The sequence below is a fragment of the Pristiophorus japonicus genome, chromosome 22 (genome assembly GCF_044704955.1).
Source record: "Pristiophorus japonicus isolate sPriJap1 chromosome 22, sPriJap1.hap1, whole genome shotgun sequence".
Lineage (NCBI taxonomy): Eukaryota > Metazoa > Chordata > Chondrichthyes > Pristiophoridae > Pristiophorus > Pristiophorus japonicus.
Genome location: NC_091998.1, coordinates 41,996,136 through 42,023,873, shown reverse-complemented (window position 1 = coordinate 42,023,873; position 27,738 = coordinate 41,996,136). Strand labels below are relative to the sequence as shown.

The 27,738-nt window shown below is 48.7% G+C and overlaps 1 protein-coding gene across 3 annotated transcripts in view; it reads left to right on the top strand.

The window, feature by feature from the left end:
• The window catches only part of tacc1 (transforming, acidic coiled-coil containing protein 1), a 220,533-nt gene that overhangs the window by 115,077 nt on the left and 77,718 nt on the right, over positions 1-27,738 (top strand). For all 3 annotated transcript variants that reach the window (XM_070865966.1, XM_070865964.1, XM_070865965.1), the window contains one exon: positions 17,620-18,814. In XM_070865966.1, the coding sequence (XP_070722067.1) occupies positions 17,620-18,814 (1,195 nt within the window). The remainder of the gene's footprint in view (positions 1-17,619; positions 18,815-27,738) is intronic.

The window sequence follows — 27,738 nt, the reverse complement described above, 5'->3', positions numbered from 1 at the left end:
CTCCACGACAAACCATGTCCTTCAAACCCACCCCCCTGCCTCCTCCACTCTCCCCAACAAATTGCAAAGACCTCACCAGCTACCTTGAATTGAAAATTGAGTCCCTCTGTTCATTTGCCTCTGCTGTTTCTTCACCCCCCCCCCCGCCCCCTTCACTTGCCCATCAAGCCAAATCCCCCCCCCCCCCTCTTGCCCATCAAGTCAGGCCCTGATCCCACGTCTTTCCTATCGCCCCACATGCTCTCTCCAAGTTTACCTTAACCTTGAGGTCCTGCTCCCTTGACCCCCGAGTCTCAATAAACTGCTGGCCACCCAACGTCCGTTCCTGGCCCTTTACCCCATAACCTATCAAGAAAAAAGTTTTCTCCTCTTTGCAGTGGGAACTCTCGGGCATTTTCCTGGCTGCTTTGAGTGGAAATGGAGTAACCCTTTCCCACCCAAAATATTGCTGTCACTTCAGTGGGGATTTGCAGCCGTTTATTGGCCTCTCTGAAGGGGAAATGGGTCTTGAACTTGCAGAGTTTACCAGCAAAATATTTCCAATGCAAAGTCCATCTGTGAGTCATTCTGAAGTCTCCCTTCTCTTGGATGTACCAGTTCACAGTTTGGATGTTTAGTTGGGATGGATTTTTCCCCAAGGGCGGGTGTTGCAGACTAAACAATTTGGGAGACAGAATAAACGCAGCGATACAATGTGGTGCGTTGATCATTAGCTCAGTGGTGCCATTGTAGAAGGACATCCACCCAGTCTGCAATCTGTGAGGCTGATTGTTTGACTGTGCAGCAACAAAGAGCAAACTGTTCAACGTCGGCTCCCTCCGACACATCAAAGTGATGCTCCCATTATTCATTCTCGCTCGCCGGGGCATGGGGAGTGTCGCTGACCTGCGATCAGGGAACCTGTGTACGAATCTGTGTGTGAATCGGAGTGGAGGGGCAGTACAAACCACTGTCTCGATGTAGCTTCCAGACACGAGGGATTCAATGTGGGACCTTTCTAATCGGCATCATTTAGCCAACATCTTTGATCAACTGAATAATTTGTATCACCTTCCTGATCTGACTGACTGGAATATTTTGGATGATTAGCTGAACCACTGGAAGGACTTTCAGTTGGCTTGTTCTGACATTGTGATTATTCGGAGGTGCTCGACAAGGAGTGAATCCACACTGACTAAAGGCCGATTGCTTGTGTGCGAGAGGGATGTGTTATTTGTTGTGGGAATGTGCGAGGACAGTTACATGGTGACTCTCTCTCCCAAGAGGAGAGTCCTCTCCCCCCGCCCCCCCCAAAAAAAGACTTGCATTTATATGGCGCCTTTCATGACCACTGGACGTCCCAAAGCGCTTTACAGCCAATGAAGTACTATTGGAGTGTAGTCACTATTGTAATGTGGGAAATGCGGCAGCCAATTTGCGCACAGCAAGCTCCCACAAGCAGCAATGTGATAATGGCCAGATAATCTGTTTTTGTTATGGTGACTGAGGGATGAATATTGGCCCCAGGACACCGGGGAGAACTCCCCTGCTCTTCTTCAAGATAGTGCCGCGGGATCTTTTACATCCACCTGGGAGAGCAGACGGGGCCTCGGTTTAACGTCTCATCTGGAAGACTGAGCTCTTGCTGTGCCATTTTCCATTTCCATTCGATGTGACTGCTCCAGTGTAATTATCCGAATGTCAAAGTCTTCCTTTGGCAAATTATGATCCAGTTCTGCAATCACTGGCTTAATACACTTTGCTATTTATAGCCTTAGGAGTCAGCACATCCTTGATGTTCAGCCAATACAATCTAGTTCAGCCTGATAACAAAGCCTACTCCTACAATCGAGCCCTGTGAGTATAAGCAGTCTGTCTGCAGGCCGATATCGAGAACTATGGTTTCAAAGTTCAAGGCTGGCGTTTGAGAATTTTGGAGGGAAACTGCCGGCTCCAATTAACCCTTTTCCGATCTATGCTGTGCTCTCAATAACATGATAAAGAAAGACCACATGGCGGCTCAAAGCACTTTACAGCCAATGAAGTACTTTTTGCAGTGTAGTTGTGTTGTAGTGTAGGATGCACAGCAGCCAATTTGCGCACAGCAAGCTCCCACATACAGCAATGTGATAATGACCAGATAATTTGTTTAGTGATGTTGATTGAGGGATAAATATTGGCCCAGGACACCGAGGAGAACTCCCCTGCTCTTCTTTGAAATAATAGAAACGTAGAAAATAGGAGCAGGAGCAGGCCATTCAGCCCTTCGAGCCTGCACCACCATTCAATGAGTTCATGGCTGAACATGGGATCTTTTACATCCACCGGAGAGAGCAGACAGGGCCTCAGCTCTACGTCTCATCCGAAAGACGGCACCTCTGACAGTGCGGCGCTCCCTCAGCCCTGCACTGGGAGAGTCAGCCTGGATTTTTGTGCTCAAGTCCCTGGAGTGGGACTTGAACCCACAACCTCTGACCCAGAGGCAAGGGTACTACCCACTGTGCCACGGCTGATACCTTTTTTTGTGTGGGCGTTTTTCCAGTTTTGAACTGAGTATTCACCCTAGATTCAAAGGCAGTTCAGTTTTAATCATATGACTGGATCACAGCAGCCTGTTGTGTAATGTCGGCTATGACACCAGCTCCCTACACCCCCCACATCTCCCAAAATATTCTAGGCAAAAAAGATTGAACTCGTCCCTACAAACTCTGTCTTCTTATACTGTCTTCATATACACAGGCTGGAGTATTTCAGGTAAAAATGACGGGAGGAAAAGACCACTAGGTCCATCAAGCCAGCCTCCCCCTACACTCATGCTGGCCGGAGCATTATAACGAGCCGTTTCCTACCCAGCCACAGCCATGTAATCTCCTGGGAGAGGCAGAGAAACCACCAAGACCCAGGGCCGATAAAGAAAAAAATACTCTGGAAAATTCCTCTCTAACCTCCGAGGCAACTGAAAAGAGAGACTTGCATTTATATAGCACCTTTCACGACCTCAGGATGACCCAAAGTGCTTTACAGCCAATGAAGTACTTTTGGAGTGTAGTCACTGTTGTAATGTAACTGTTGTAATGTCGGAAAGCAGCACCAGATGGAGGAATATTACACTCTTGTGTTATAGAGGTGTATATAATGCGGGTTATATTACATTCTGCAGATGAAATATTGTATAATTTTTACAGTGACAATTTTTGCGCCCATCACACCCGCAACCAGGTCATTCCCATTGACTCTCTCATTCTTCTTCCTCACTGTGAGCTGCTTAACCCGATGGTGGTGACATTCCAACGGCCCCACCTTGCTGGCGGGGGAATGGGCCTGGAGTGGGCGATAGTCACTCGCCTCGCCCCAAAGGGCTGCAGCGTTACTCGTGTCTGCTCTCGGCCGGCGAGAGTTCCATATAAGGAAGAACTGGCTGGAATTCCTGGGGTAACGGGAACCCCCCCCCCAATATCTCTCCTCGACACGAGTGAGGCCAGCAGGTGGGAGGCTCATTCGGAATTTACTGGGTAGGATACACGGGGCAGAATCTCGATGGAAACACGACACTAAGCTGGGTGGCAGTGTGAGCTGTGAGGAGGATGTTAAGAGGCTGCAGGGTGATTTGGACAGGTTAGGTGAGTGGGCAAATGCATGGCAGATGCAGTATAATGTGGATAACTGTGAAGTTATCCACTTCGGTGACAAAAACAGGAAGGCATAGAAACATAGAAACATAGAAAATAGGTGCAGGAGCAGGCCATTCAGCCCTTCTAGCCTGCACCGCCATTCAATGAGTTCATGGCTGAACATGAAACTTCAGTACCCCCTTCCTGCTTTCTCGCCATAACCCTTGATCCCCCGAGTAGTAAGGACTTCATCTAACTCCCTTTTGAATATATTTAGTGAATTGGCCTCAACTACTTTCTGTGGTAGAGAATTCCACAGGTTCACCACTCTCTGGGTGAAGAAGTTTCTCCTCATCTCGGTCCTAAATGGCTTACCCCTTATCCTCAGACTGTGACCCCTGGTTCTGGACTTCCCCAACATTGGGAACATTCTTCCTGCATCTAACCTGTCTAAACCCATCAGAATTTTAAACGTTTCTATGAGGTCCCCTCTCATTCTTCTGAACTCCAGTGAATACAAGCCCAGTTGATCCAGTCTTTCTTGATAGGTCAGTCCCGCCATCCCGGGAATCAGTCTGGTGAATCTTCGCTGCACTCCCTCAATAGCAAGAATGTCCTTCCTCAGGTTAGGAGACCAAAACTGTACACAATACTCCAGGTGTGGCCTCACCAAGGCCCTGTACAACTGTAGCAACACCTCCCTGCCCCTGTATTCAAATCCCCTCGCTATGAAGGCCAACATGCCATTTGCTTTCTTAACCGCCTGCTGTACCTGCATGCTAACCTTCAATGACTGATGTACCATAACACCCAGGTCTCGTTGCACCTTCCCTTTTCCTAATCTGTCACCATTCAGATAATAGTCTGTCTCTCTGTTTTTACCACCAAAGTGGATAACCTCACATTTATCCACATTATACTTCATCTGCCATGCATTTGCCCACTCACCTAACCTATCCAAGTCACTCTGCAGCCTAATAGCATCCTCCTCGCAGCTCACACTGCCACCCAACTTAGTGTCATCCGCAAATTTGGAGATACTGCATTTAATCCCCTCGTCTAAATCATTAATGTACAATGTAAACAGCTGGGGCCCCAGCACAGAACCTTGCGGCACCCCACTAGTCACTGCCAGGCAGATTATTATCTGAATGGTGGCAGATTAGGAAAAGGGGAGGTGCAACGAGACCTGGGTGTCATGGTACATCAGTCATTGAAGGTAGGCATGCAGGTACAGCAGGCAGTAAAGAAAGCAAATGGCATGCTGACCTTCATAGCGAGGGGATTTGAGTATAGGAGCAGGGAGGTCTTACTACAGTTGTACAGGGCCTTGGTGAGACCACACCTTGAGTATTGTGTGCAGTTTTGGTCTCCTAATCTGAGGAAGGACATTCTTGCTATTGAGGGAGTGCAGCGAAGGTTCACCAGACTGATTCCCGGGATGGCAGGACTGACTTATGAAGAAAGACTGGATCGAATTGGCTTACATTCACTGGAATTTAGAAGAATGAGAGGGGATCTCATAGAAACATATAAAATTCTGACGGAATTGGACAGGTTAGATGCAGGAAGAATGTTCCCGATGTTGGGGAAGTCCAGAACCAGGGGACACAGTCTAAGGATAAGGGGTAAACCATTTAGGACCAAGATGAGGAGAAACTTCTTCACTCAGAGAATTGTGAACCTGTGGAATTCTCTACCACAGAAAGTTGTTGAGGCCAGTTTGTTAGATATATTCAAGAGGGAGTTAGATGTGGCCCTTACGGCTAAAGGGATCAAGGGGTATGGAGAGAAAGCAGGAATGGGGTACTAAAGTTGCATGATCAGCCATGATCATATTGAATGGTGGTGCAGGCTCGAAGGGCCGAATGGCCTACTCCTGCACCTATTTTGTATGTTTCTATGTTCTTCCCCAAATTCCAGCCCCCTGATGGCCAGTGTTCCTACTCCCCAGCCAATCGCACTTCAGCGAAGGTACAACCATAATGACACTCATTACCGAATCCACAAGGTAAGCCCCGCTACAATTAAATTGATCGCAAAGCGTTTTGAAGATGCCACAGGTGGAAAACCCTAAACTTTATTATAAACTTAGCTCCCAAGACTCCTCTCTCCTCCCTTCCGCAAGCACCATGGCACATCTCACAGCTATCTGAACATCTTGGGACTGAGTTACACCCTCTCTACAGCTGGGTATGCCCCCCCCTCGCCTCCCCCCCCCGGCAAACAACAATTTGGACTGAACAACTTGACGAACATTCCCAGGAGCCACTGCAGCCCTGGCTCCGAGCATGTGCAGGAGTAAGTCTGCTGGACTTTGCTCGTTTACATCTTGCTCTCGTGCCCCAGCGCTAAAATTCCTGGGGCTTCGCCACCACTCAACTCGACCATCATTGCCCACCCACTTCCCGCTGTCTCTCTGCGCTTTGCTTTGGCCTGTTCCTCTCTCCCCGTCCCGTCAAAAAGGTATCCTTCACTCTGCTAAAAGGTGACCGAGGAATAGTGGAAAACGTTGACTCAGAGACCGATGTCCGTGAAATAATAACACATGGAGCTGGTGGTGGGAACTGGATGTCAGAGCTCTGTTTTTTTTGGACAACATACAAATTTCTTGGAGTCTAGAACTTCACTTGAAGGTAGTAAAAGGAACTTATTGGATTTGCTTAAATGCTCATTCACTTCTTGTCCAGGATTTTCATGGCTTCATCGCAAGGCTCTTGGCTACACATTAGCAGTCTCTCTGTTGTAAGGCAAGGATCTTGGCTCCAGAGCTTTAGAAAGCAAAAACGTAGGCCGTGTGTTGTAGGGCAGTGACCAGCATCTCAATGCTCTGTGATTCTCTGGCCGGCCAAGTCTCCAGCTTTGGCAGAAGGCACCCCCACCCCACCGGCCCCATATGTTAACTCGCCACAAACGCTGCCTGACCTGCTGAGCGTTTCAGGAATTGAGGGTAAGAGTCAGCCTTCACCCACACTCTGCCCGATTGAGTGGCACCCTGACCACTGGATGGGCAGCCCTTCCTTTCCCAGCTCCTCGGCTGCGGAGTAGTGTACCGAGTGAGGCAAACTTTACAAAGACGTGGTGGGGCATCGACTCAGCAGCCAAATACCTTTTATCGTTATAAAAGGGATCTGTAGCATGGTGGGAATCCCTGGCCCCAGACTGCCCTAAGTGGAGGTAGAGCAGCTGGGAGGGTGCTGAGCACCTCGAGTCTCATCACCGAGAATGTGGAGGACAAGCGCAGACAGCGGAAGGAGCGTGCGGCAATCCAGACTCCCCACCCACCCTTTCCTTCAACCACTGTCTGTCCCACCTGTGACAGAGACTGTAATTCCCGTATTGGACTGTTCAGTCACCTGAGAACTCACTTTTAGAGTGGAAGCAAGTCTTCCTCGATTCCGAAGGACTGCCTATGATGATGATGATGATTAGTAATCCAGAGGCCTGGACTATGATCTAGAGACCCGGGTTCAAATCCCACCATGGCAGTTGGGGTATTTAAAATTCAGTTAATTAAGTAAATCTGGAATTAAAAAGCGAGACCACAAAATTACCGGACTGACGTACAAACCCATCTGGTTTACGAATGTCCTTTAAGGAAGGAAATCTGCTGTCCTTACCCGGTCTGGCCTGTATGTGACTCCAGACCCACAACAATATGGTTGAATCTTTAAAATGGCCAAGCGAACCACTCAGTTGTTGAGGAAGGGCAATGAATGCTGGCCTTGCCAGCGATGCCCACTTCCTGAGACCGAATGAATACAAGACCGAGCGCTGCTCTGGAGTCGAAGGGGAGGATTTCTCTTTTTTTGACTGTGTGAGTCATTTGCGATTTCCCGAGACATACCAACCAGAGGGAGCCCACGTGAGTGCGCTTATAATGTCACTAAACACAATGGCCAAAGAAATTGGTCACAAAGTGTCTGATAAAGGTGCAGTGCAGTTCTGAAGACAAATGGACATGTCTACCTTGCTGAGTCCCCAAGGACCATGTGAGGGTGCGTGTCTCCTGAACAGCAGATATCTTTGGATTTTGAGACAGCAGCAAATAGTCTCTCCCTGATGATGTCCTGTGTCTGTGTTTGACACATGGTCCCATTGATTGATGTTTCGATGTGTTGTGCCTATTGCCCCTCTGACTGTATCGCACTGTGACTCTCGCCCCTCTGACTGTATCACACCGTGACTCTCGCCTCTGACTGTATCGCACCCCTCTGACTGTATCCCACGGTGACTCTCGCCCCTCTGACTGTATCGCACCGTGACTCTCGCCCCTCTGACTGTATCGCACCGTGACTCTCGCCCCTCTGACTGTATCCCACGGTGATTCTCGCCCCTCTGACTGTATCGCACGGCGACTCTCGCCCCTCTGACTGTATCGCACGGTGACTCTCGCCCCTCTGACTGTATCGCACGGTGATTCTCGCCCCTCTGACTGTATCGCACGGTGACTCTCGCCCCTCTGACTGTATCGCACGATGACTCTTGCCCCTCTGACTGTATCGCACGGTGACTCTCGCCCCCCTGACTGTATCGCACGGTAACTCTCGCCCCTCTGACTGTATCGCACGGTGACTCTCGCCCCTCTGACTGTATCGCACGGTGACTCTCACCTCTCTGATGGTATCACACCGTAACTCACTGTCTAGTGCAGCATAAGGTGGAGTGAAGCCCAACTCACCTACTTTGCAGCTTCACCCACAAAAGAGAAACGAAGCTCAACACTCTGACCATCACTGAGAGTCAGAGTGGGGCCACATCAAGAGGCTGATGTTTGCAATTGCGGACCAATTAGGATCAAAATAGAAGTGGTCTGAGCTCGGAGATTAGGACCAGGACCAGAAAGATTTGCAGTTGTATAGCGCCTTTCATGACCTCTGAACGTCTCAAAGTGCTTTATAGGCCATTAGGTACTTCTTGGAGTGTAGTCACTGTTGCAATGTGGAAAACACAGCAGTCAATTTGCGCACAGCAAGCTCCCACAAACAGCAATGTGATAATGACCAGGTAATCTATTTTTGTTATATGTTAATTGAGGGATAAATATTGGCCTCAGGACACCGGGGAGAACTCCCCTTCTCTTCTTCGAAATAGTGCCATGGGATCTTGTATGGCCACCTGAGAGGGCAGACAGGGCCTCGGTTTACCATCTCATCCAAAGGAAGACACTTTCAGCAGTGCAGCACTCCCTCAGCACTGCACTGCAGTGTCAGCCTAGTTTTTTGTGCTCACGTGTCTGTAGTGGGGCTTGAACCCACAACCTTCTGACTCAGAGATGAGAAGATGAGAGTGCGACCCACTGAGCCACGGCTGACCAGAATGAGTGATTCCCGTTTCAGTAAAGCAGCAAGTCTCCATTAGGACCACTCGCTATAACAATCGGAAGCGAGTGCCCGATGTCAGCCATATCATTAAACTGGAAGTGCCTCACAGTACGCTCTGTAATCAGAGGGCAGGAGGCGGACAGGAAGTGGTGCCAGGCTCCACTGCGAGCAGCAGAAGCCTTGCAGCAGGTCACATGCCCATGCACTGGAATGAAAAAAAAAACACGTTTTACTTCTAAAGTACGAGGTTATTTTGTCTGCAGTGTTGCCTCTGTGCATCGATTGGTTATTGGAGATGGAAATATCCACAATATATCTTGCGTGTACATGCGTGGCATTCGGTTTATTAGACCGTTGCGATGAACGCGATGACAGAATTGATGTTCCTCTAATGTGCGGAATTATTATCCAACAGTTGAAAGGCCAATACCACATGAGTAGTGAAAGGCCAGGCCTGATCTGTAAGTGGGCAACAGCCTGTGTGCTTTCCTCCCAAGCTATGGTGAGTAGCAGCCTGACTGTGGGCCAGACTGGCCCAATCTTGTTGTTGTCCCACCTTTGGTCTCTGAACAAACCCAGAATAGGACTGAAAACACCTCGCCTCAGAACGCTTAAACCCAACAAGCTACTTCAGTTACAACAAGAATAACTTGTATTTATATAGCGCCTTTAACCCAGTGAAACGTCCCAAGGCGCTTCACAGGAGTATTATGCGATAACAATTTGACATCGAGAAGCACAAGTAGAAATTAGCGCTTCAAAGAGGTAGGTTTTAAGGAGCATCTTGAAGGTGGAAAGAGAGATAGAGAGTTTAGGCAGGGAGTTCCAGAGTTTGGGGCCTAGGCAACATAAGGCACGGCCACCGATGGTTGAGTTGCTGCTCATAAGGAGGCGGTGATGAGTGGCTCGATGGGCCCTTTGTTGGATGCCAAGAGAGGCAGAGAGGGAGGCTGTAAGCTTATCTATGAGGGAGTCAAGCCTGGGACGGCGGCAGGAGAATAGGAAGGTCGAAGCGTAATGAAGGATGGCGGTAGGGATTGGGGAGGGCAGAGTATCCGAGAGAGGAGAGATGGAAGGAGGCATGCTGACAGGAGAGAGCGGTCAGGGAAGGATAGAGAGAAAAAGGAACGAGGGGGGAAAGTGTTGAATGGCCCGGGGTGAAGATTACACCGTTGACCAGTGCGTAACATTACAGTACCAACCTGTGAACAAATGGCAGTAACATTCTTTGCAGATCATCTTAATCTTTGATTGCAGAGGCAATGAGTGACATTTAAACACGCCTTGGATCAGGGCAGAGGTTTACAGTGCGCTCAAATAGTGCACTCGTGGTTTTCAAAAAGGAGTTGGATAAATACCTGAAAGAAAAAGATCGCAGGGCTATGGGGAAAGGGCGGGGAGTGGGACTAGCTGAAGTGCTCTTGCAGAGAGCCGGCACGGGTCTGTGCTGTAACCATTCTATATGATTCTATGACTTGAGTCTCACAAATTAAGGAGCGTTGGTTTCCAGAGTCCAATTAATAACTTTCAACTTGGAAACCACATCTGCAGCCTGATGAAAAATGCATGCTGCATTATTTACAAACCAACTTTTCTTCCATCATTAAGTGTTTTTTTTAAAAAAATGGTCAAAATGCTTCCCCGTTGAATTCTACGGAAGCCTGTTAACAGCGTGTCGGATTGAGGTCACTTCCCTCTAAAGGAGATTGTTTCATTTGGCAGTGGAACTGTAATGTGTTTGTCATGTGTCGGTGATTGTATCTGGCACCTGAGCCAATCCTGAGGGAGGCAGGACCGACTGGTCAGAAATGCACTCACTGGGTCCGACATACACCTTTAAGAAAATTATGGTAAAATACAATGAGGCTACTTGTTACTGTGACTGACGTATGAAGAAAGACTGGATCGACTAGCCTTATATTCACTGGAATTTAGAAGGATGAGAGGGGATCTCATAGAAACATATAAAATTCTGACGGGATTGGACAGGTTAGATGCAGGAAGAATGTTCCCAATGTTGGGGAAATCCAGAACCAGGGGTCACAATCTAAGGATAAGGGGTAAGCCATTTAGGACCGAGATGAGGAGAAACTTCTTCACTCAGAGAATTGTGAACCTGTGGAATTCTCTACCACAGAAAGTTGTTGAGGCCAGTTCATTAGCTATATTCAAGAGGGAGTTAGATGTGGCCCTTACGGCTAAAGGGATCAAGGGGTATGGAGAGAAAGCAGGAATGGGGTACTGAAGTTGCATGATCAGCCATGATCATATTGAATGGTGGTGCAGGTTCGAAGGGCCGAATGGCCTACTCCTGCACCTATTTTCTATGTTTCTATGTATGAAAAAATAATAACTTGAAATATGAGAGTCGCAATCCACGTTCCTCATTGCAAATGCCGATCCAGTTATTTTATTTAACATAATTTCAACCTGCCTAATGAACATATTCTGTGCCCCTGAAGCTGTCCTAAACATTCAGAAGGTTGTGGGTTCGAATCCCACTCCAGGGCCTTGAGCACAAGAATCCAGGCTGACACTCCCAGTGCAGTGCTGAGGGAGTGCTGCACTGTCGGAGGTGCCATCTTTCAGATGAGACGTTAAACCGAGATCCCGTTTGCTCTCTCAGGCGGACGTAAAAGATCCCATGACACTATTTCGAAGAAGAGCAGAGGAGTCATCCCCGGTGTTCTGACCAATATTTATCCCTCAATCAACATCACTTTAAAAAAAAAAACAGATTATCTGGTCATTATCACATTTCTGTGGGAGCTTGCTGTGTGCAAAATGGCTGCCTGCTTTTCTGACATTACAACAGTGACTACGCTCCAAAAGTTCTTCATTGGCTGTAAAGCACTTTGGGAAGTCCTGATGTTGTGAAAGGTGCTATATAAATGCAGGATTTTATTCCCTTTGCTGCTGCCTTAATATAACAACACAACGTTCCCAAAATATCTCTCTCCAACTCCTCTGAAGCTCCTATTAAAATAAAGTGTGAATTGGTTCTGCAGGACCCTATAGCAGGGGTACTCCAGGCCAGCAGATACAAGATGCCGCCTTTGATCACGTGCGACAGATTCAGCCTGACTGCATTATTGATCCGGGGGCGGTGTGTGGACCGCGATTAGCAGCAGCAAAAGTGCGTCATTCCCACGGCTCTGGCAGTGGTTCTAAACCTGTTGTTTGCGTTGTCCTTCTGGCCACACTGCTTTTACATAGAAACATAGAAAATAGGTGCAGGAGAAGGCCATTCGGCTCTTTGAGCCTGCACCACCATTCAATAAGATCATGGCTGATCATTCAACCTCAGTACTCCTTTCCTACTTTCTCTCCATACCCCTCGATCCCTTTGGCCGTAAGGGCCACATTTAACTCCCTTTTGAATATATCTAACAAACTGGCCTCAACAACTCTCTGCGTTAGAGAATTCCATAGGTTCACCACTCTCTGAGTGAAGAAGTTTCTCCTCATCTCGGTCCTAAATGGTTTACCTCTTATCCTTAGACTGTGACCCCTGGTTCTGGAACTCCCCAGCAATGGGAACATTCTTCCTGCCTCTAACCTGTCCAATCCCATCAGAATTTTATATGTTTCTATGGGATCCCCACTCATTCTTCTAAACTCCAGTGGCTACAAGCCCAGTTGATCCAGTCTCTCCTCATATGTCAGTCCTGCCATCCCGGGAATCAATCTGGTGAACCTTCGCTGCACTTCCTCAATAGCAAGAACGTCCTTCCTCAGATTAGGAGACCAAAACTGAACACAATATTCCAGGTGAGGCCTCACCAAGGCCCTGTACAACTGCAGTAAGACCTCCCTGCTCCTATACTCAAATCCCCAAGCTGTGAAGGCCAACATGCCATTTGCCGCCTTCACCACCTGCTGTATCTGCATGCCAAACTTCAATGGCTCATGTACCATGACACCTCATTTCCTGTCGGCTCAGAGATTTAAGCTATCAAGTGCCATTAAAGCAAATAGCCTTTAGCTACGACTTTGTTTGGCTTTGATTGTGGCAGATATCACTGGCGGGTTTGGGAAGCAAACCTTGTATCCGCTGAAGTGCCTTCTGGGTAGGATGCTGCACAGATTCCATTCAAAGCGGGCACTGGTTGACTGTTTTTTCTAAATCAGTGACTATTCTGTCTAATCATAACAGAAATAGCTGTTGGATTCCGGAACATGCACCTTCCATGATACAATAACATAAGAATTAGGAGCAGGAGTCGGCCATTCGGCCCCTCGAGCCTGCTCCGCAATTCAATAAGATCATAGCTGATCTTTGACCTCGACTCCACTTTCCCGCCTGATCTCCATATCCCTCGATTCCCTCAATATCCAAAAATCTATCGATCTCTGTCTTGAATATACTCAAAGACTGAGCCTCCACGGCCCTCTGGGGTAGAGAATTCCAAAGATTCACTACCCTCCGAGTGAAGAAGTTTCTCCTCATCTCAGTCCTAAATGGCTGACCCCTTATTCTGAGACTGTGACCCCTGGTTCTAGATGCCCCAGCCAGGAGGAAACATCCTCCCTGCATCTACCCTGTCAAGACCTGTAATAATATTGTTTGTTTCAATGAGATCACCTCTCATTCTTCTGAACTCTAGAGAATATCGGCCTAGTCTATTCAATCTCTCCTCATAGGACAATCCCCCCATCCCAGGAATCGGTCTGGTGAACCTTTGTTGCATTGTCTTTATGGCAAGTATATCCCTCCTTAGGTACGTTTCATGTTGTCCCTTCACGTTATATTGGTCACATCATTTGCTTTGGAAGGTACTGAAGTCCCTGCACCACATTATTGCCCAGAGTTTCCCCCAGACCCTTCGCTCTCCACACACAGATCTCTGAGCGCTCTTTCTGGGTCTCCCCGTTTCTGCGTCTGATTAAAATTCTGACGGGACGGGACAGGTTGGATGTAGGAAGAATGTTCCCGATGTTGGGGAAGTCCAGAACCAGGGGTCACAGTCTAAGGATAAGGGACAAGCCATTTAGGACCGAAATGAGAAACTTCTTCACTCAGAGAATTGTGAACCTGTGGATTTCTCTACCGCCAGTTCATTGGATATATTCAAAAGGGAGTTAGATGTGGCCCTTACGGCAAAAGGGATCAAGGGGTATGGAGAGAAAGCAGGCAAAGGGTACTGAGGGAATGATCAGCCATGATCTTATTGAAAGGTGGTACAGGCTCGAAGGGCCGAATGGCCTACTCCTGCATCTATTTTTTATGTTTCTATGCATCACGCATTCGTTTTTCCTCATTCATTTTCTCTTCTTTCCCATTACTTCCAAGTCTCCGTGCTCCAAGAACCTTCCCTTGACCGAGAAGTGACGTCGGCAACCGGGGAAGGGAGGGAAGTGTGACACTCCCAGTGCAGTGCTGAGGGAGTGCTGCACTGTCGGAGGTGACGTCTTTCGGATGAGCCGCTAAACCGAGGCCCCGTCTGCCCCCTCAGGTGGACGTAAAAGATCCCATGGCACTATTTAGAAGAGCAGGGGAGTTCTCCTCAGTGCCTGGTCAATATTTATCCCTCAATCAACATAACGAAAAAAAACAGATTATCTGGTCATTGCTGTTTGTGGGAGCTTGCTGTGCACAAATTGGCTGCTGCCTTTCCTACATTACAACAGTGACTACACTCCAAAAGTACTTCATTGGCTGTAAAGCGCTTTGAGACGACCGACGGTTGTGAAAGGCGCTATATAAATGCAAGTCTTTTTTCTTTGTGGTCTCGCCTGTATTTTGCCGATCCTCCATCGCTGTGGGGAAGGGCTTGGCCTCTCCTTTGCAACTCCCCTGGTGGCATGGTTGAGATCAGAAAGTTGAGAGAAATCCAAGATTGGGCCCACTGCAACACAGGAGTTCCAGTATACGGCGTCACTTAACGGGGTGAAACTGGTAGCAACTTGAACTTTTCTTTCCAAAAATATACTTTATTCATATAAAATTTTCCCAATACATTGGAAAATAGCTCAGTAGCTTGCGATCAGCAATTCCATACAATTTTTGTTTGGATGCTGACAGCAGTTCCATACAATGCACTAGCGTGCATTTCATTTCAAGGTACAGTTTAGTACAATCCGTAAATCATGTTACATGTAGCACTGTGTAAATAAGGGTATTACATGGAGCAGGTAAGGACAGGTTTACATTACATTCCAGGATACATTTCAATACCGATCACCAATCACATTACATGTAGCACTATGCAGATGAAAGCAGTACATGGACAGGATGGGGATACATTTACATTTCTTTACAAGTTACTAAACAGTGCAGAAACTTTCATTATACATGGCACAACACAGGTGTTTTTCAGTACATGGTGCTCTATGTATACAAGCAGATTAACAAGTACAGCTCGAGGGGGGTCTGATTCCATCCCCCGGGTTTACTGTGGCTCTTCCCCACCGTGCCTTTGCGGCGACTGCACCAACCTTTAGTGCGTCCCTCACCACCTACTCCTGGACCGTGGATTGCGCCAGTCTGCAACATTCGGCCGTGGACATCTCCTTGCTCTGGAAGACCAGCAAGTGTTGGGAAGACCAAAGTGCGTCTTTCACCGAGTTAATGGCCCTCCAGCAGCAGCAGCTGATGTCTGTCTCGGTGTGCGTCCCTGGTACCAGCATGTACGAGACAGTTAATAGTGCCTCTTTGCGTTTATACTTACTTCATAATTGTCTGATTCCCTTTATTAAGCAGCGTCCAATACACTCTTGAGTTGAAATGGTTGGGTACAGTGGCAAAGAGCAGCTTGGTGCATTTGGTGGAACCATTGACACATTAATAGAAACATAGAAATTTACAGAGCAGAAGGAGGCCATTTCAGCCCATCGTGTCTGCGCCGGCCGACAAAGAGCCACACGGCCCTCGGACAGCAGCCCTGAAGGTTATATATAAACCCATGAACAATGGCAGAAAGGTAAAGAGCACCCAGCCCAACCAGTCCACCCCACACAATTGCGACACCCCTTGCATCGAAACATTCTACACTCCACCCCAACCGGAGCCATGTGATCTCCTGGGAGAGACAAAAACCAGATAAAAATTGGAGAAAAAATCTGGGAAAATTCCTCTTCGACCTATCCAGGCGATCGAAACTAGTCCAGGAGATTACCCTGGCCGTATTAGATAATGGACGCATTAGTGATCAGGGAGTCGAGGGTTATGGGGAGTGGGTGGCGTAGGGAAGTTGAGGCCAGGATCAGATCAGCCCATGGGAAGATGTTGGAGTCCATTATTAAAGAAGCAGTAGCAGGACATTTGAAAAAACAAAATTCGGTCAGGCAGAGTCAGCATGGATTTATGAAGGGGAAGTCATGTTTGACACATTTGCTGGAATTCTTTGAGGATATAACGAACAGGGTGGATAAAGGGGAACTAGTGGATGCGGTGTATTTGGACTTCCAAAAGGCATTTGACAAGGTGCCACACAAAAGCTTACTGCACAAGATAAAAGTTCACGGGGTTGGGGATAATATATTAGCATGGATAGAGGATTGGCTAACTAACAGAAAACAGAGAGTAGGAATAAATGGTTCATTCTCGGGTTGGCAACCAGTAACTAGTGGGGTGCCACAGGGATCAGTGCTGGGACCCCAACTATTTACAATCTATATTAACGACTTGGAAGAAGGGACTGAGTGTAACGTAGCCAAGTTTGCTGATGATACAAAGATGGGAGGAAAAGCAATGTGTGAGGAGGACACAAAAAATCTGCAAAAGGACATAGACAGGCTAAGTAAGTGGGCAAAAATTTGGCAGTTGGAAAGTGTGAGGTCATGCACTTTGGCAGAAAAAAATCAAAGAGCAAGTTATTATTTAAATGGAGAAAGATTGCAAAGTGCTGCAGTACAGCAGGACCTGGAGGTACTTGTGCATGAAACGCAAGGTACAGCAAGTGATCAGGAAGGCCAATGGAATCTTGGCCTTTTATTGCAAAGAGGATGGAGTATAAAAGCAGGGAAGTCTTGCTACAGTTATGCAGGGTATTGGTGAGACCATACTTGGAATACTGCGTGCAGTTTTGGTTTACGAAAGGATATACTTGCTTTGGAGGCAGTTCAGTGAAGGTTCACAAGGTTGATTCCGGGGATGAGGGGGTTGATTTATGAGGAAAGGTTGAGTAGGTTGGGCCTCTACTCATTGGAATTCAGAAGAATGAGAGGTGATCTTATCGAAAGGTATAAGATTATGAGGTGGCTTGACAAGGTGGATGCAGAGAGGATGTTTCCACTGATGGGGGAGACCAGAACTAGAGGGCATAATCTTAGAATAAGGGGCTGCCCATTTAAAACTGAGATGAGGAGCAATTTCTTTGAGGGTTGTAAATCTGTGGAATTCGCTGCCTCAGAGAGCTGTGGAAGCTGGGACATTGAATAAATTTAAGACAGAAATAGACAGTTTCTTAAACAATAAGGGGATAAGGGGTTATGGGGAGTGGGCAGGGAAGTGGAGCTGAGTCCATGATCAGATCAGCCATGATCTTATTGAATGGCGGAACAGGCTCGAGGAGCCTAATGGCCTACTCCTGCTCCTATTTCTTATGATCTTGCTGTTTCTTTGCCATATAGCCGATAGTGCAGACTCAATAAAGCCAGGACAGATCGGATGCACTGTTTCTGCTGAGATCGCGGTGTCTGTATCGCAGTCTTTCACTTCTTTGTTTTCTTTCCTATTGGCCGCACCGCCGTTCCCATTGCAGACGTTCAGCCAGAAGACACGCCGTTGTCAGCAGAAGCTGCCCAGCCTTTAAAGAGTCTCGTTGAGAAAGACTCGTTGTCGGAATCGGTCCCGAGCAATGCTTCCTGTGGCTTCCAGCCGCACGACCAAATAGGAACTGCTACCATTGGCTGTGCAGCTTTGGAGAGAATCGTTGATGCCTCCGGTGTTGCCACGAGCTCTTCCGCAGTGCAAGCCTCACCGACGATCGAGGACGCTGCGGCTGAAGGACGGACAGAGAGAGATTCACCGGTACCTCCGTCAGCAGGTCAGCTCCCCGACGCCCCGTCACAAAACCAAGGCAGCGGCGCACGGGACGGAGACATGACTGTCCCCGAGGAAGACCCACCAGCAACGGAGCAAAAGGCTGCAGGCTCGGAGGCGCAGATCCCGCCGAGCATCTCCAAGCGGAAAAAGGCCAAGCCTCCGACTCTGGAGAAGGTGGCAGTCGAGACCCCGGAGGCCGGGGCAGTGGCGGCAGACCCTGCCACGATGGTGCGGGCGTCCTCCTACAACTTCGACCCCGACGACTTTGACCAAGCTCAGAACCCCTTCAACACGGGAGGCTCCCAGCTCCAGAACTCTCCCCCGGCTCACCGGCGGCGTTCCCCGGAGGCCGCGACAGGGCCGCAGGTGGGTGAGGCGGGACTGCAGACGGAGCCCAAGGGCTCGGCCCTCAAGCTGGAATTTGACTTCTCGGACGATAAGGAAAATGCCGAGCACAGGTTACCGGCGCCGAAGAAAGCGGGGAAAAAGCTCGGCAGCAAGCTGAGCGGGAAGAAAGCCAGGGCGGGAGTCGCCAAGCCCGCCGCTGCCGCTGCTCCCCCCATGGAAAAGGACGCTGGCTGCCCCAGCGCCAACTTGGACGACATTCCCATTCCCAAAATGTCCTACAATTTGGACTCCAGCCAATGGGACGACCCCAACTTCAACCCATTTGGCGGCTGTTCCGCTCTGCAGAACTCGCCCACAAAGGCTTCCTGTAAGTTTGACCCCGATCGCCTTGACGGTGCGGTTGACCCTTTCAAGCCCTCGAAGACCTTGGCCGATGGGTCGGAGGCCCTCGCCCCACCCGAGCCAGCGACCGACGGCAACGGACTGGCCAATCCCGAGGGAGCTCCAGACGACGAGAAAGCGGCCAAGGCGTCTCCCAAGAAGACGAGGCCTCGAGTGATAACGTGAGTTTTTGCCAAATTAATACCTTTACCCTCCTGTTAAGTATCGCGTTGTATTCGGGAATCGCCGCAGCACAGCGAGAAGTAATAAGGGTACGACTTTTCAAATCCGGTAACCTCGGGACCGAGACCATGCCGGCTGTGGGATTTTTCCAGATTTCGGACAAGAAAATCAGGAGTGTATGTATGCTACCAAGACAGGCAAAGTACTAGTGGTAGGGTGGGTCATGGCCGGCCAGGTCGAGGGTCATTCGGCAAGGCTCGGACCGATCGCACACCATTTAAAGCACAGCGTCGAAGCAGATAACTATCCTGGCCCGCCGGTTTTTGGACAGTAATTGAGGATTTTATTTTACTGAAAATCAATTGGGATTTTTTCAAAAATGGGCGGCTTTGGGACAATTCCGATTTTCGGGCAGCCAGATTTGAGATGTCGTACCTGTATTTGTAAATGTTAAAGTTTGTTGTGGTTAAAACCATCTATTTTCTTCAGTATAGAGGTTAGCGATTTAGATTATTTAAATATGCAAGACTTATTATTTGTCTATGAGGATTTACTCTCTACTTACTCCACCCGCTCACAGATACCGTATTTCTCTAGTCCCGACCCTCACTCTCCCGATTGATATGTGCACAGACTTGCACAGCACAGAAGGCAGCCAGTCGGCTTGCTACGCCTGCGTCTGCACGAGACAGTTTTGTATATGTGCCACACAATATATTTTAAATTAACATTTCAATCTTTTTTTCAATCCCCGGAATTTTATTTGAATTAGTTTGAGCTTGGCACCTCGCTCACCACGCGGCAGTCCGTGCAACAACCTGGTCTCCGTGTATGGTGGAACGAGGGAGGGAGGGAGGGAGGTGGAGAGTCAGCGCTCCAGAACGCACTGGGCCATCTGTTCGGATGCTGCACAGGGACGGGGCACTTCAGACAACGCAAGTAGCCACAGCTGACCTTCCCTTTAAGCTGCGCGGCCCAGCAGCACACTGGAGGTCCCGCCCAGCCGGCTTTTAAAGGGGGAAAAAGACGCGCATGCACAGAATTTTGAATGAGCAGCGCAGACCGTTAAAGGGGCCCGTCCTAAAAAAAAAATTAGAGGGAACATTGGCCACAACTGTTTTCTGTGCAGCGCTCCGAATGTTTCTTACACCGGGGTTTTGCACGCGTTTAGAACAGTCCTTCTCAATGCGCTGTACGGTAAATTTGCCAATCCCTTACTCAGAGGGAGAGCAGGCGGGAGAATTGGTGCTACCGTGCTGTAGATCCCTTTGACTGGATCCCCAACCTTCATCACAATGTACTGCGGCACTCTTCGAATTCCTGCTCCAGAGATGCTTTCCTTTATTCTGTCTGGCGCTTATACTTGAACAGTGCATGTCCCTGTGCTAGACAGCTATGCAATAAATTGTCTTCAATATCCATAAGGTGCAGCATTTCTTTTGATCACCCACACAGTGTGGACCATAAAATACTCCCCCCTCATCTTATCCACAAGGTAAAAGCTTCTATTGCAATTTATCAGTGCACAAAGTGCCACAGTGCCCTTTTCACTGTTGCTACAATAACTCCAGGATCGTCCAATCAGTGGTTGAAAGAGGGGGAGGGAAAGAGAGATTGGGCCATTGATATTTTTATTCGTTCCTGGGATGTGGGCGTCGCTGGCAAGGCCGGCATTTATTGCCCATTCCTCATTACCCTTGAGAAGGTGGTGGTGAGCCGCCTTCTTGAACCGCAGCAGTCCGTGTGGTGAAGGTGCTCCCACAGTGCTGTTAGGGAGGGAGTTCCAGGATTTTGACCCAACGACGATGAAGGAATGGCCGATATATTTACAAATGTGTAACTTGGAGGGGAACTTGGAGATGATGGTGTTCCCATGCACCTGCTGCCCTTGTCCTTCTAGGTGGTGGAGGTCACGGGTTTGGGAGGTGCTGCCGAAGAAGCCTTGGTGAGTTGCTGCAGTGCATCTTGTAGATGGTGCACACTGCAGCCAGGGGGCGCCGGTGGTGGAGGGAGTGAATATTTGAGATGTCTCCAAATTGCTGTCATTACCTTATTATCAGCGACTAGAAGCTGCAAACTTTTGAATCGATCTTACTGATGCGTGCTCCCTCTATCTGAGACAGTATATGGCACTCTCCCGAATCCTGGGGAAGTGGGACTGGCTGAGGTGCTCTTGCAGAGAGCCGGCACGGGCTCGACGGGCCGAATGGCCTCCTTTTGTGCTGTAAGCATTCTCTGAATCTTTCACGAGGTGGTTTGGCCAAGAACCAGCGACACTCACTACAGTAAAGTGTTAGTGGTGTGAGGACCAGCGGGAGATGAACCTGGGGCCCCTCAGCGTTCATATTTAGCACTGGCAATTGGCAGCCCCAGCTGTTGCATGGATATTACGCGCTGCAGACATTCTGAAAGCTTTGGAATGGATTAACGATGAGGCTGATGAGGTCTCAAGGGGCGGACGGAGGAGTTCAGACAGGTTTAAAAATAGGAACACTCCCATTCTCCCAATTTGTTGGGGAAACATCTCCTGTTCCTCAACACACTGGGTAGGACTTCACACAGTCGCAATAGCCACTTTAACTTTCTGGCTCCAGGTCCCAGTGGCAGAGAAGTGGACGCAGAGTAAACCCCGCTGCCCCTCCCCTCCTGCTGCCCCTCCCCTCCCGCTGCTCCTCCCCTCCTCTTGCTGCCCCTCCTTCTCGCTGCCCCTCCCTTCCTCAGCCCAGATTGCTGCCCCTTGGCCTGGTGTTCCTCTCCCCGCACGCGCCCCTGCGTATCAGCGCGTTGTGCCCGGATGCCGCAGAGCTGGAATGAACAGCCGTGCTGCGATATCCATTTGAGGGGAGAGAGGAAGTGAGGGCCTGTGATAGGTCCAGTACCGGCCCGCTCCCCGAATGCACGAGGAAAATTTTCAGACAGTGAGATCTTTGTTAACTGCTTGGTGACGTAAATAAATAGAGACAGGAAAGGTGTTAGCACCAATCTGTACAACAGATTACGCTATCCCTCTATATTTAGGGGCCTTCTTAAACGCACAGATGTGTCTGTGATCCATTACTGGTGTAATACAGCAGGTATATTGTTGCGTTTGGAACATTCAGTGAAGTAACGCAGTATAAGTCAAGTGGCTGCAGCATGATGCTGAACAATCTGATCATTACTGACCTCACCGTGGCCGCCAAAGCTCGGTACGCCCGCTTTCACCGGCGGTCCCACCAGGGGGCGCTACGGGTCGGGCAGCAACCAAAAATCGAGCCGGTGTCGCGACCAGAGGCGTTGCATACCGGCCCGCCTCTCCCGGGCAGTAATGCTCCGCACCCCATCCATACTGGCACCGAATGTCCCAGCGGGGCGCTGGAGGCTGGCCCCCGGGCACAAGTGCTTTCCGCCGCCATTGCTGCCCCTCTGGGGCGGCAGAAGACCGAATGTCCACTCGCAGGTGTTCAGAATCACGCCAGAGAGGCCACTGGGATAGGCCACTCGAAGGGCCGAATGGCCGACTCCGCCACCTATTTTCTATGTTTTTCTATGTTACACACGGGCTGCCAGCACCAATAGTGGGGACCGTATTACAGGCGGAATCGCGGCCCTCGGGAAAGGAAGCTGCCGAGGAAGGGGCTCCGACACCTTACCCTCCTTCCTGAGAAAATCCTCGCTGCAGCCAAGTAAATGGCCAGCCGGAATAATAAAAGCAGCAAATGCTGGAGACACTCAGCAGGTCAGGCAGCATCTGTGGAGAGAGAAACCGAGTTAACGTTTCAGGTCAATGACCCTTCCTCAGAACCCAACTGCGAGGCTGTGTCTCACATCAACACAGAGAATCGAGTTTTCCCGATTCTTTAAAGCACATAGCTGTCTGGATTTTTCCCGGGGGATGAGGGTGGGGAGAAGGGAGCTTTTCTAATGAAGGGGGAATGATCCACGAAGAGGCATTATTAGATAACTGGTAAGATGGGCAGCTGCAATGAGCATGTGCTATTTTTTGCAACAACAAACCCAGTGGTGTTTCTGCGGCGTTTTGCCCTGAGTTGCAGTATCACAAAGATTGAGGAATGAGGGTGGAGAGGGCCAACCAATACCGGGTCTCTGAAAACCACAGCCACCAAGCTTACCCACGGAGTCATTGACGAGCTCAAAGTGAGGGGTGACCTTGCAGGTTTCAAAGCATTGTCTCCTTTCATGACTGCCTGATGATTGCTCCTGACCCTGCATTGTTTTTTTGGTTAAGCCCTGCTTGTAGAATGTGCAGCTGGATGGGGATAATGCAGGTAAGTGAGAATTTTCAGCAATGCAAAACATTCCGGGCTTTCCCTTCAATCCCAGACAGCGGGGCAATCGTTCTAAGGTTGAGGTTTGATAAGAGTTTCCAATCTCCATGTTTGGAATCAGTGCGGCTTTTGGTGTGCTCAAGCTAATGACGATAAAATATTACTTTTAATCAATCAAAATAGTGTGCGGATAACGTAATGAAATGCCAGGTTTGGTGACTGCTTCGAAGGATTGTAGGGCAAACCTGTCAAAGCACCAGGGGGATGGGCATTGTCATGTTAAGCCGAGCAGCAATGTTCTCCTTTATATCAAACCAACGCAATAAAATAATTCATCGCAATGCTCCACCGAAGCTGCCTTTGACTAACAACTGTGTTGCACTTACCAGTTTTTCTGTGTGATCTTTCTTTTCTCCCTTTGTCTTTGTGAACCCGTTGATTCTCCATCTGTGTGTCTGTCTTCCTGTCTTTCTCTTGTGATCTCTTGTTTGCGTGTGCACCAGGACTATTGAGCAAGTGAAGTTTCTCTGTTTTCTGATGTAAGTACCTGGAACTGCCTTGCACGATCAGATTCTGCTTCTTTATTGTGCTAATTCATTGCATGCATCGTACAGTTCCGTAGTTACCGTTTTGTTCAATAGTGATGTCCGCAAAACTGCAGTGCCCCATGACGTTAACCAATATCGCTGAGATGAACAACACTTGGGCAGGGAGGTGGCTGGGTGGGTTTTGGGTTGTCCCCTTCACACATTCACCTATGTCCACCAGGGTAGCATCTGTGTGAATGAGCAGGGAGTCGGTGTCAAAGCCAGCGGGGAATCGAGCCAAAGATTGTGGGAGGGAGAGAGAAAAGCCACTTCCTTTATGAGGTTGCCTACATGGGCAAGAACACAGCTGGAAGCAACCCTGTGAAGAAATTGGTGTCACTGCTGCTGGGGGCCACCACGGCTTCCTCTGATAGGAGGCCATGCTTGGTGTCTTGACCACTGAGGTAGAAGAGCAACCATGATCTCATTGAATGGTGGAGCAGGCTCGAAGGGCCAAATGGCCTACTCCTCCTATTTCTTATGGTCATCATGATGCACGATGGCCAGATCTGGCCAGGAGCAGGATAGGAGAACAGCCCATGTGCACAGTGTGTGTCCCACATTTCTGGACTCTGCAGACATCCGTTAATAGCGACAATTCCTAGCCAGACCAGCAAAGACACAAATGGGCCATGAAATCTCACACATGTGCCATTATCTTTCATTGACACCCTTCGCTATAGTATGAACAGGGGAGCAGAGGCAGCAAGGGAATTGGCTTTCTAGAACAGAACTGCTTCCAATGGAAACAGTCCCGTGATGCAAATGGGAGTCACGTGACGTGACGAGCCGAGTGGAGGCCAGGTGCGTCATTGGGGAAGCCATGGGAGCCAATCGCCATCAGGCATCCTGGGAGACCGCGGAGAGAGTACAGTGACATCATAGCCTCAGTAACCCTCGGAAATCGGCATGTAGCATGCCGCGTGATGGGGGCTTAAAATCACTGCTGCTAACGAGTGCCACCATCGGCGTTAAGAAAGGAAATTGGTGAATAAAGCCAGAGTCGAAACTTGCTTACAACCACCGGATGGAAGTGTAGTATTTTTGGAGTAGCTTAACAAGACAAGGGGCTGGATTTTGGGCTTTGATGATCTTGGGGCAGTAATAGCGGCATGGCGGTAAGGTTAGCGCCCGGGAACAGTTTGTGCCTCAGTAGGTAAGTTTGGGCAGCTGGGCCCTGAGTCAGGGGGCGCAGCGCTAAGGAAGGCGTTGTACACTGGGGTGCCGCAGGGATCAGTGCTGGGACCCCAACTATTTACAATCTATATTAACGACTTGGAGGAGGGGACTGAGTGTAATGTAGCCAAGTTTGCTGACGATACAAAGATGGGAGGAAAAGCAATATGTGAGGAGGACACAAAAAATCTGCAAAAGGACATAGACAGGCTAAGTGAGTGGGCAAAAATTTGGCAGTTGGAAAGTGTGAGGTCATGCACTTTGGCAGAAAAAATCAAAGAGAGGTTATTATTTAAATGGAGAAAGATTGCAAAGTGCTGCAGTACAGCGGGACCTGGGGGTACTTGTGCATGAAACACAAAAGGATAGTATGCAGGTACAGCAAGTGATCAGGAAGGCCAATGGTACCTTGGCCTTTATTGCAAAGGGGATGGAGTATAAAAGCAGGGAAGTCCTGCTACAGCTATATAAGGTATTGGTGAGGCCACACCTGGAATACTGCGTGCAGTTTTGGTTTCCATATTTACGAAAGGATATACTTGCTTTGGAGGCAGTTCAGAGAAGGTTCACTAGGTTGATTCCGGGGATGAGGGGGTTGACTTATGAGGAAAGGTTGAGTAGGTTGGGCCTCTACTCATTGGAATTCAGAAGAATGAGAGGTGATCTTATCGAGATGTATAAGATTATGAGGGGGCTTGACAAGGTGGATGCAGAGAGAATGTTTCCACTGATGGGGGAGACTAGAACTAGAGTGCATGATAGAAACATAGAAACATAGGTGCAGGAGTAGGCCATTCGGCCCTTCGAGCCTGCACCACCATTCAATATGAGCATGGCTGATCATACAGAATAAGGGGCCGCCCATTTAAAACTGAGATGAGGAGAAATTTCTTCTCTCAGAGGGTTGTAAATCTGTGGAATTCACTGCGTCAGAGAGCTGTGGAAGCTGGGACATTGAATAAACTTAAGATCGAAATAGACAGTTTCTTAAACGATAAGGGGTTATGGGAAGCGGGCAGGCAAGTGGAGCTGAGTCCATGATCAGATCAGCCATGATCTTATTGAATGGTGGAGCAGGCTCAAGGGGCCGTATGGCCTACTCCTGCTCCTATTTCTTATGTTCACCTGTCTGGGGCGCTAGGATGGGAAACTCGCGAGCTAAAGAACCGGACCGGGAGCGCTCCAAGAGACGCCTGGGGAGATTGAAGTAAAAACACACAAACATTCCCAAAATATTGCCCACTCCACAAGACAAATCGCAAAAAAATTAAAAGAAGCAACAATCACAGTTACTTTCGCACCTCTCTGCGGTCGGTATCGGTGGACCGCCCAATTTCCCAGGCAGTCACTGCGGGGCGTGTTGCGGGGCGGACGGGTCGGCTGAAGTCAAAACTCGCGCCGGTGTTGCAACCAGAGACGTTGCACACCGCCGCAAAACCGGACCCGAGGATCGCTGCCCGGCGCTGGAGGCTGGTCGCCCGGCTAGAGCACCTCACCGCCGCTATGGCCGCTGCTCTGGGGCAAGAAACTGAGCAGAGAGTCGTCGAAAATCCACCCCAAGCACTTTTTTAAAAAGTTTTCCTGATATCTGGGGCACTGCAGCTTTTAGCATCTATAGAATTATAGAATGTATTCTGTGTAGCACATCGCTGGTTTTGAAGTCTTCACTCAAGGTATAAAATAGAATTCAAAGAATTAATTTGAGAAAAAAATGCAGTTTAAGACTGGCAATAAACTGCAGAAATCTCCCTCAGTGGAAGAAACAAAGTCTTTTCTTCCAGGAGAGGCTTTGACAATTATTTTATGCCTTACAAATGTTTGATGCTATTTACTGCTGTAAATACCAGTTTCTTAATACTACCCAAAAATGCTGCTACAATATGAGCTGGAACAGTAATCCTTGTCAAAGACACAATCGCTCTTTTTTGCTGACTGATTCAAACTGGGTTGAAGCACAAAAATAAATCCCCTTCACAAAACTGGGTGTTGAAATATTATTGCTGCCGCAGTTATTCCCAAAGCAATAAATTACATGGGATTGAATTATCACGAATTGAAATACCGTAGGATGAATTCTAAAGCCACGTCTACTCTACAGAAGCAGAGGGAATGTGGGTCAGTGAAATGCAGGTCATGGATATAATAGGCCCCACTCTTGCACAATGATAATTTTTCTCTGTGTGCAGGAAGAACAAGGAAGTAATTTTTATTCGCTCCTGAGCTCATCCAAAACTCGGCTGCCCCATGCCGTAACTCGCACCAAGTCCCGCTCACCCATCACCCCTGTGCTTGTTGACCTACATTGGCTCCCGATTAAACAACGCCTCGATTTCAAAATTGTCATCCTTGTTTTCAAATCCCTTCATGGCCTCGCCCCTCCCTATCTCTGTAATCTCCTCCAGCCTCACCCCCCCCCCCCCCCCCCACCCCCCGCGATATCTGCGCTCCTCTAATTCTGCCCTCTAGGGCATATACCCTGATTATAATCGCTCAACCATCAGTGGCCGTGCCTTCTGTTGCCTGGGCCGTAAGCTCTGGAACTCCCTGCCTAAACCTCTCCGCCTCTCTACTTCTCTTTCCTCCTTTAAGACGCTCCTTAAAACCTATCTCTGTCCCCTGTTTAAATAAAGGCGATTACAAAAGTATGAAGGCAGAGTTGGCTAAAGTGGACTGGGAAAATAGATTAAAGTATGGGACAGTTGATGAGCAGTGGCAGACATTTAAGGAGATATTTTATAACTCGCAACAGAAATATATCCCAGTGAGAAGGAAAGACTAAGAGAAGGGATAACTACCCGTGGCTAACTAAAGAAATAAGGGATGGTATCAAATTGAAAACAAGGGCATACAATGTGGCCAAGACTAGTGGGAGGCCAGAGGATTGGGAAACTT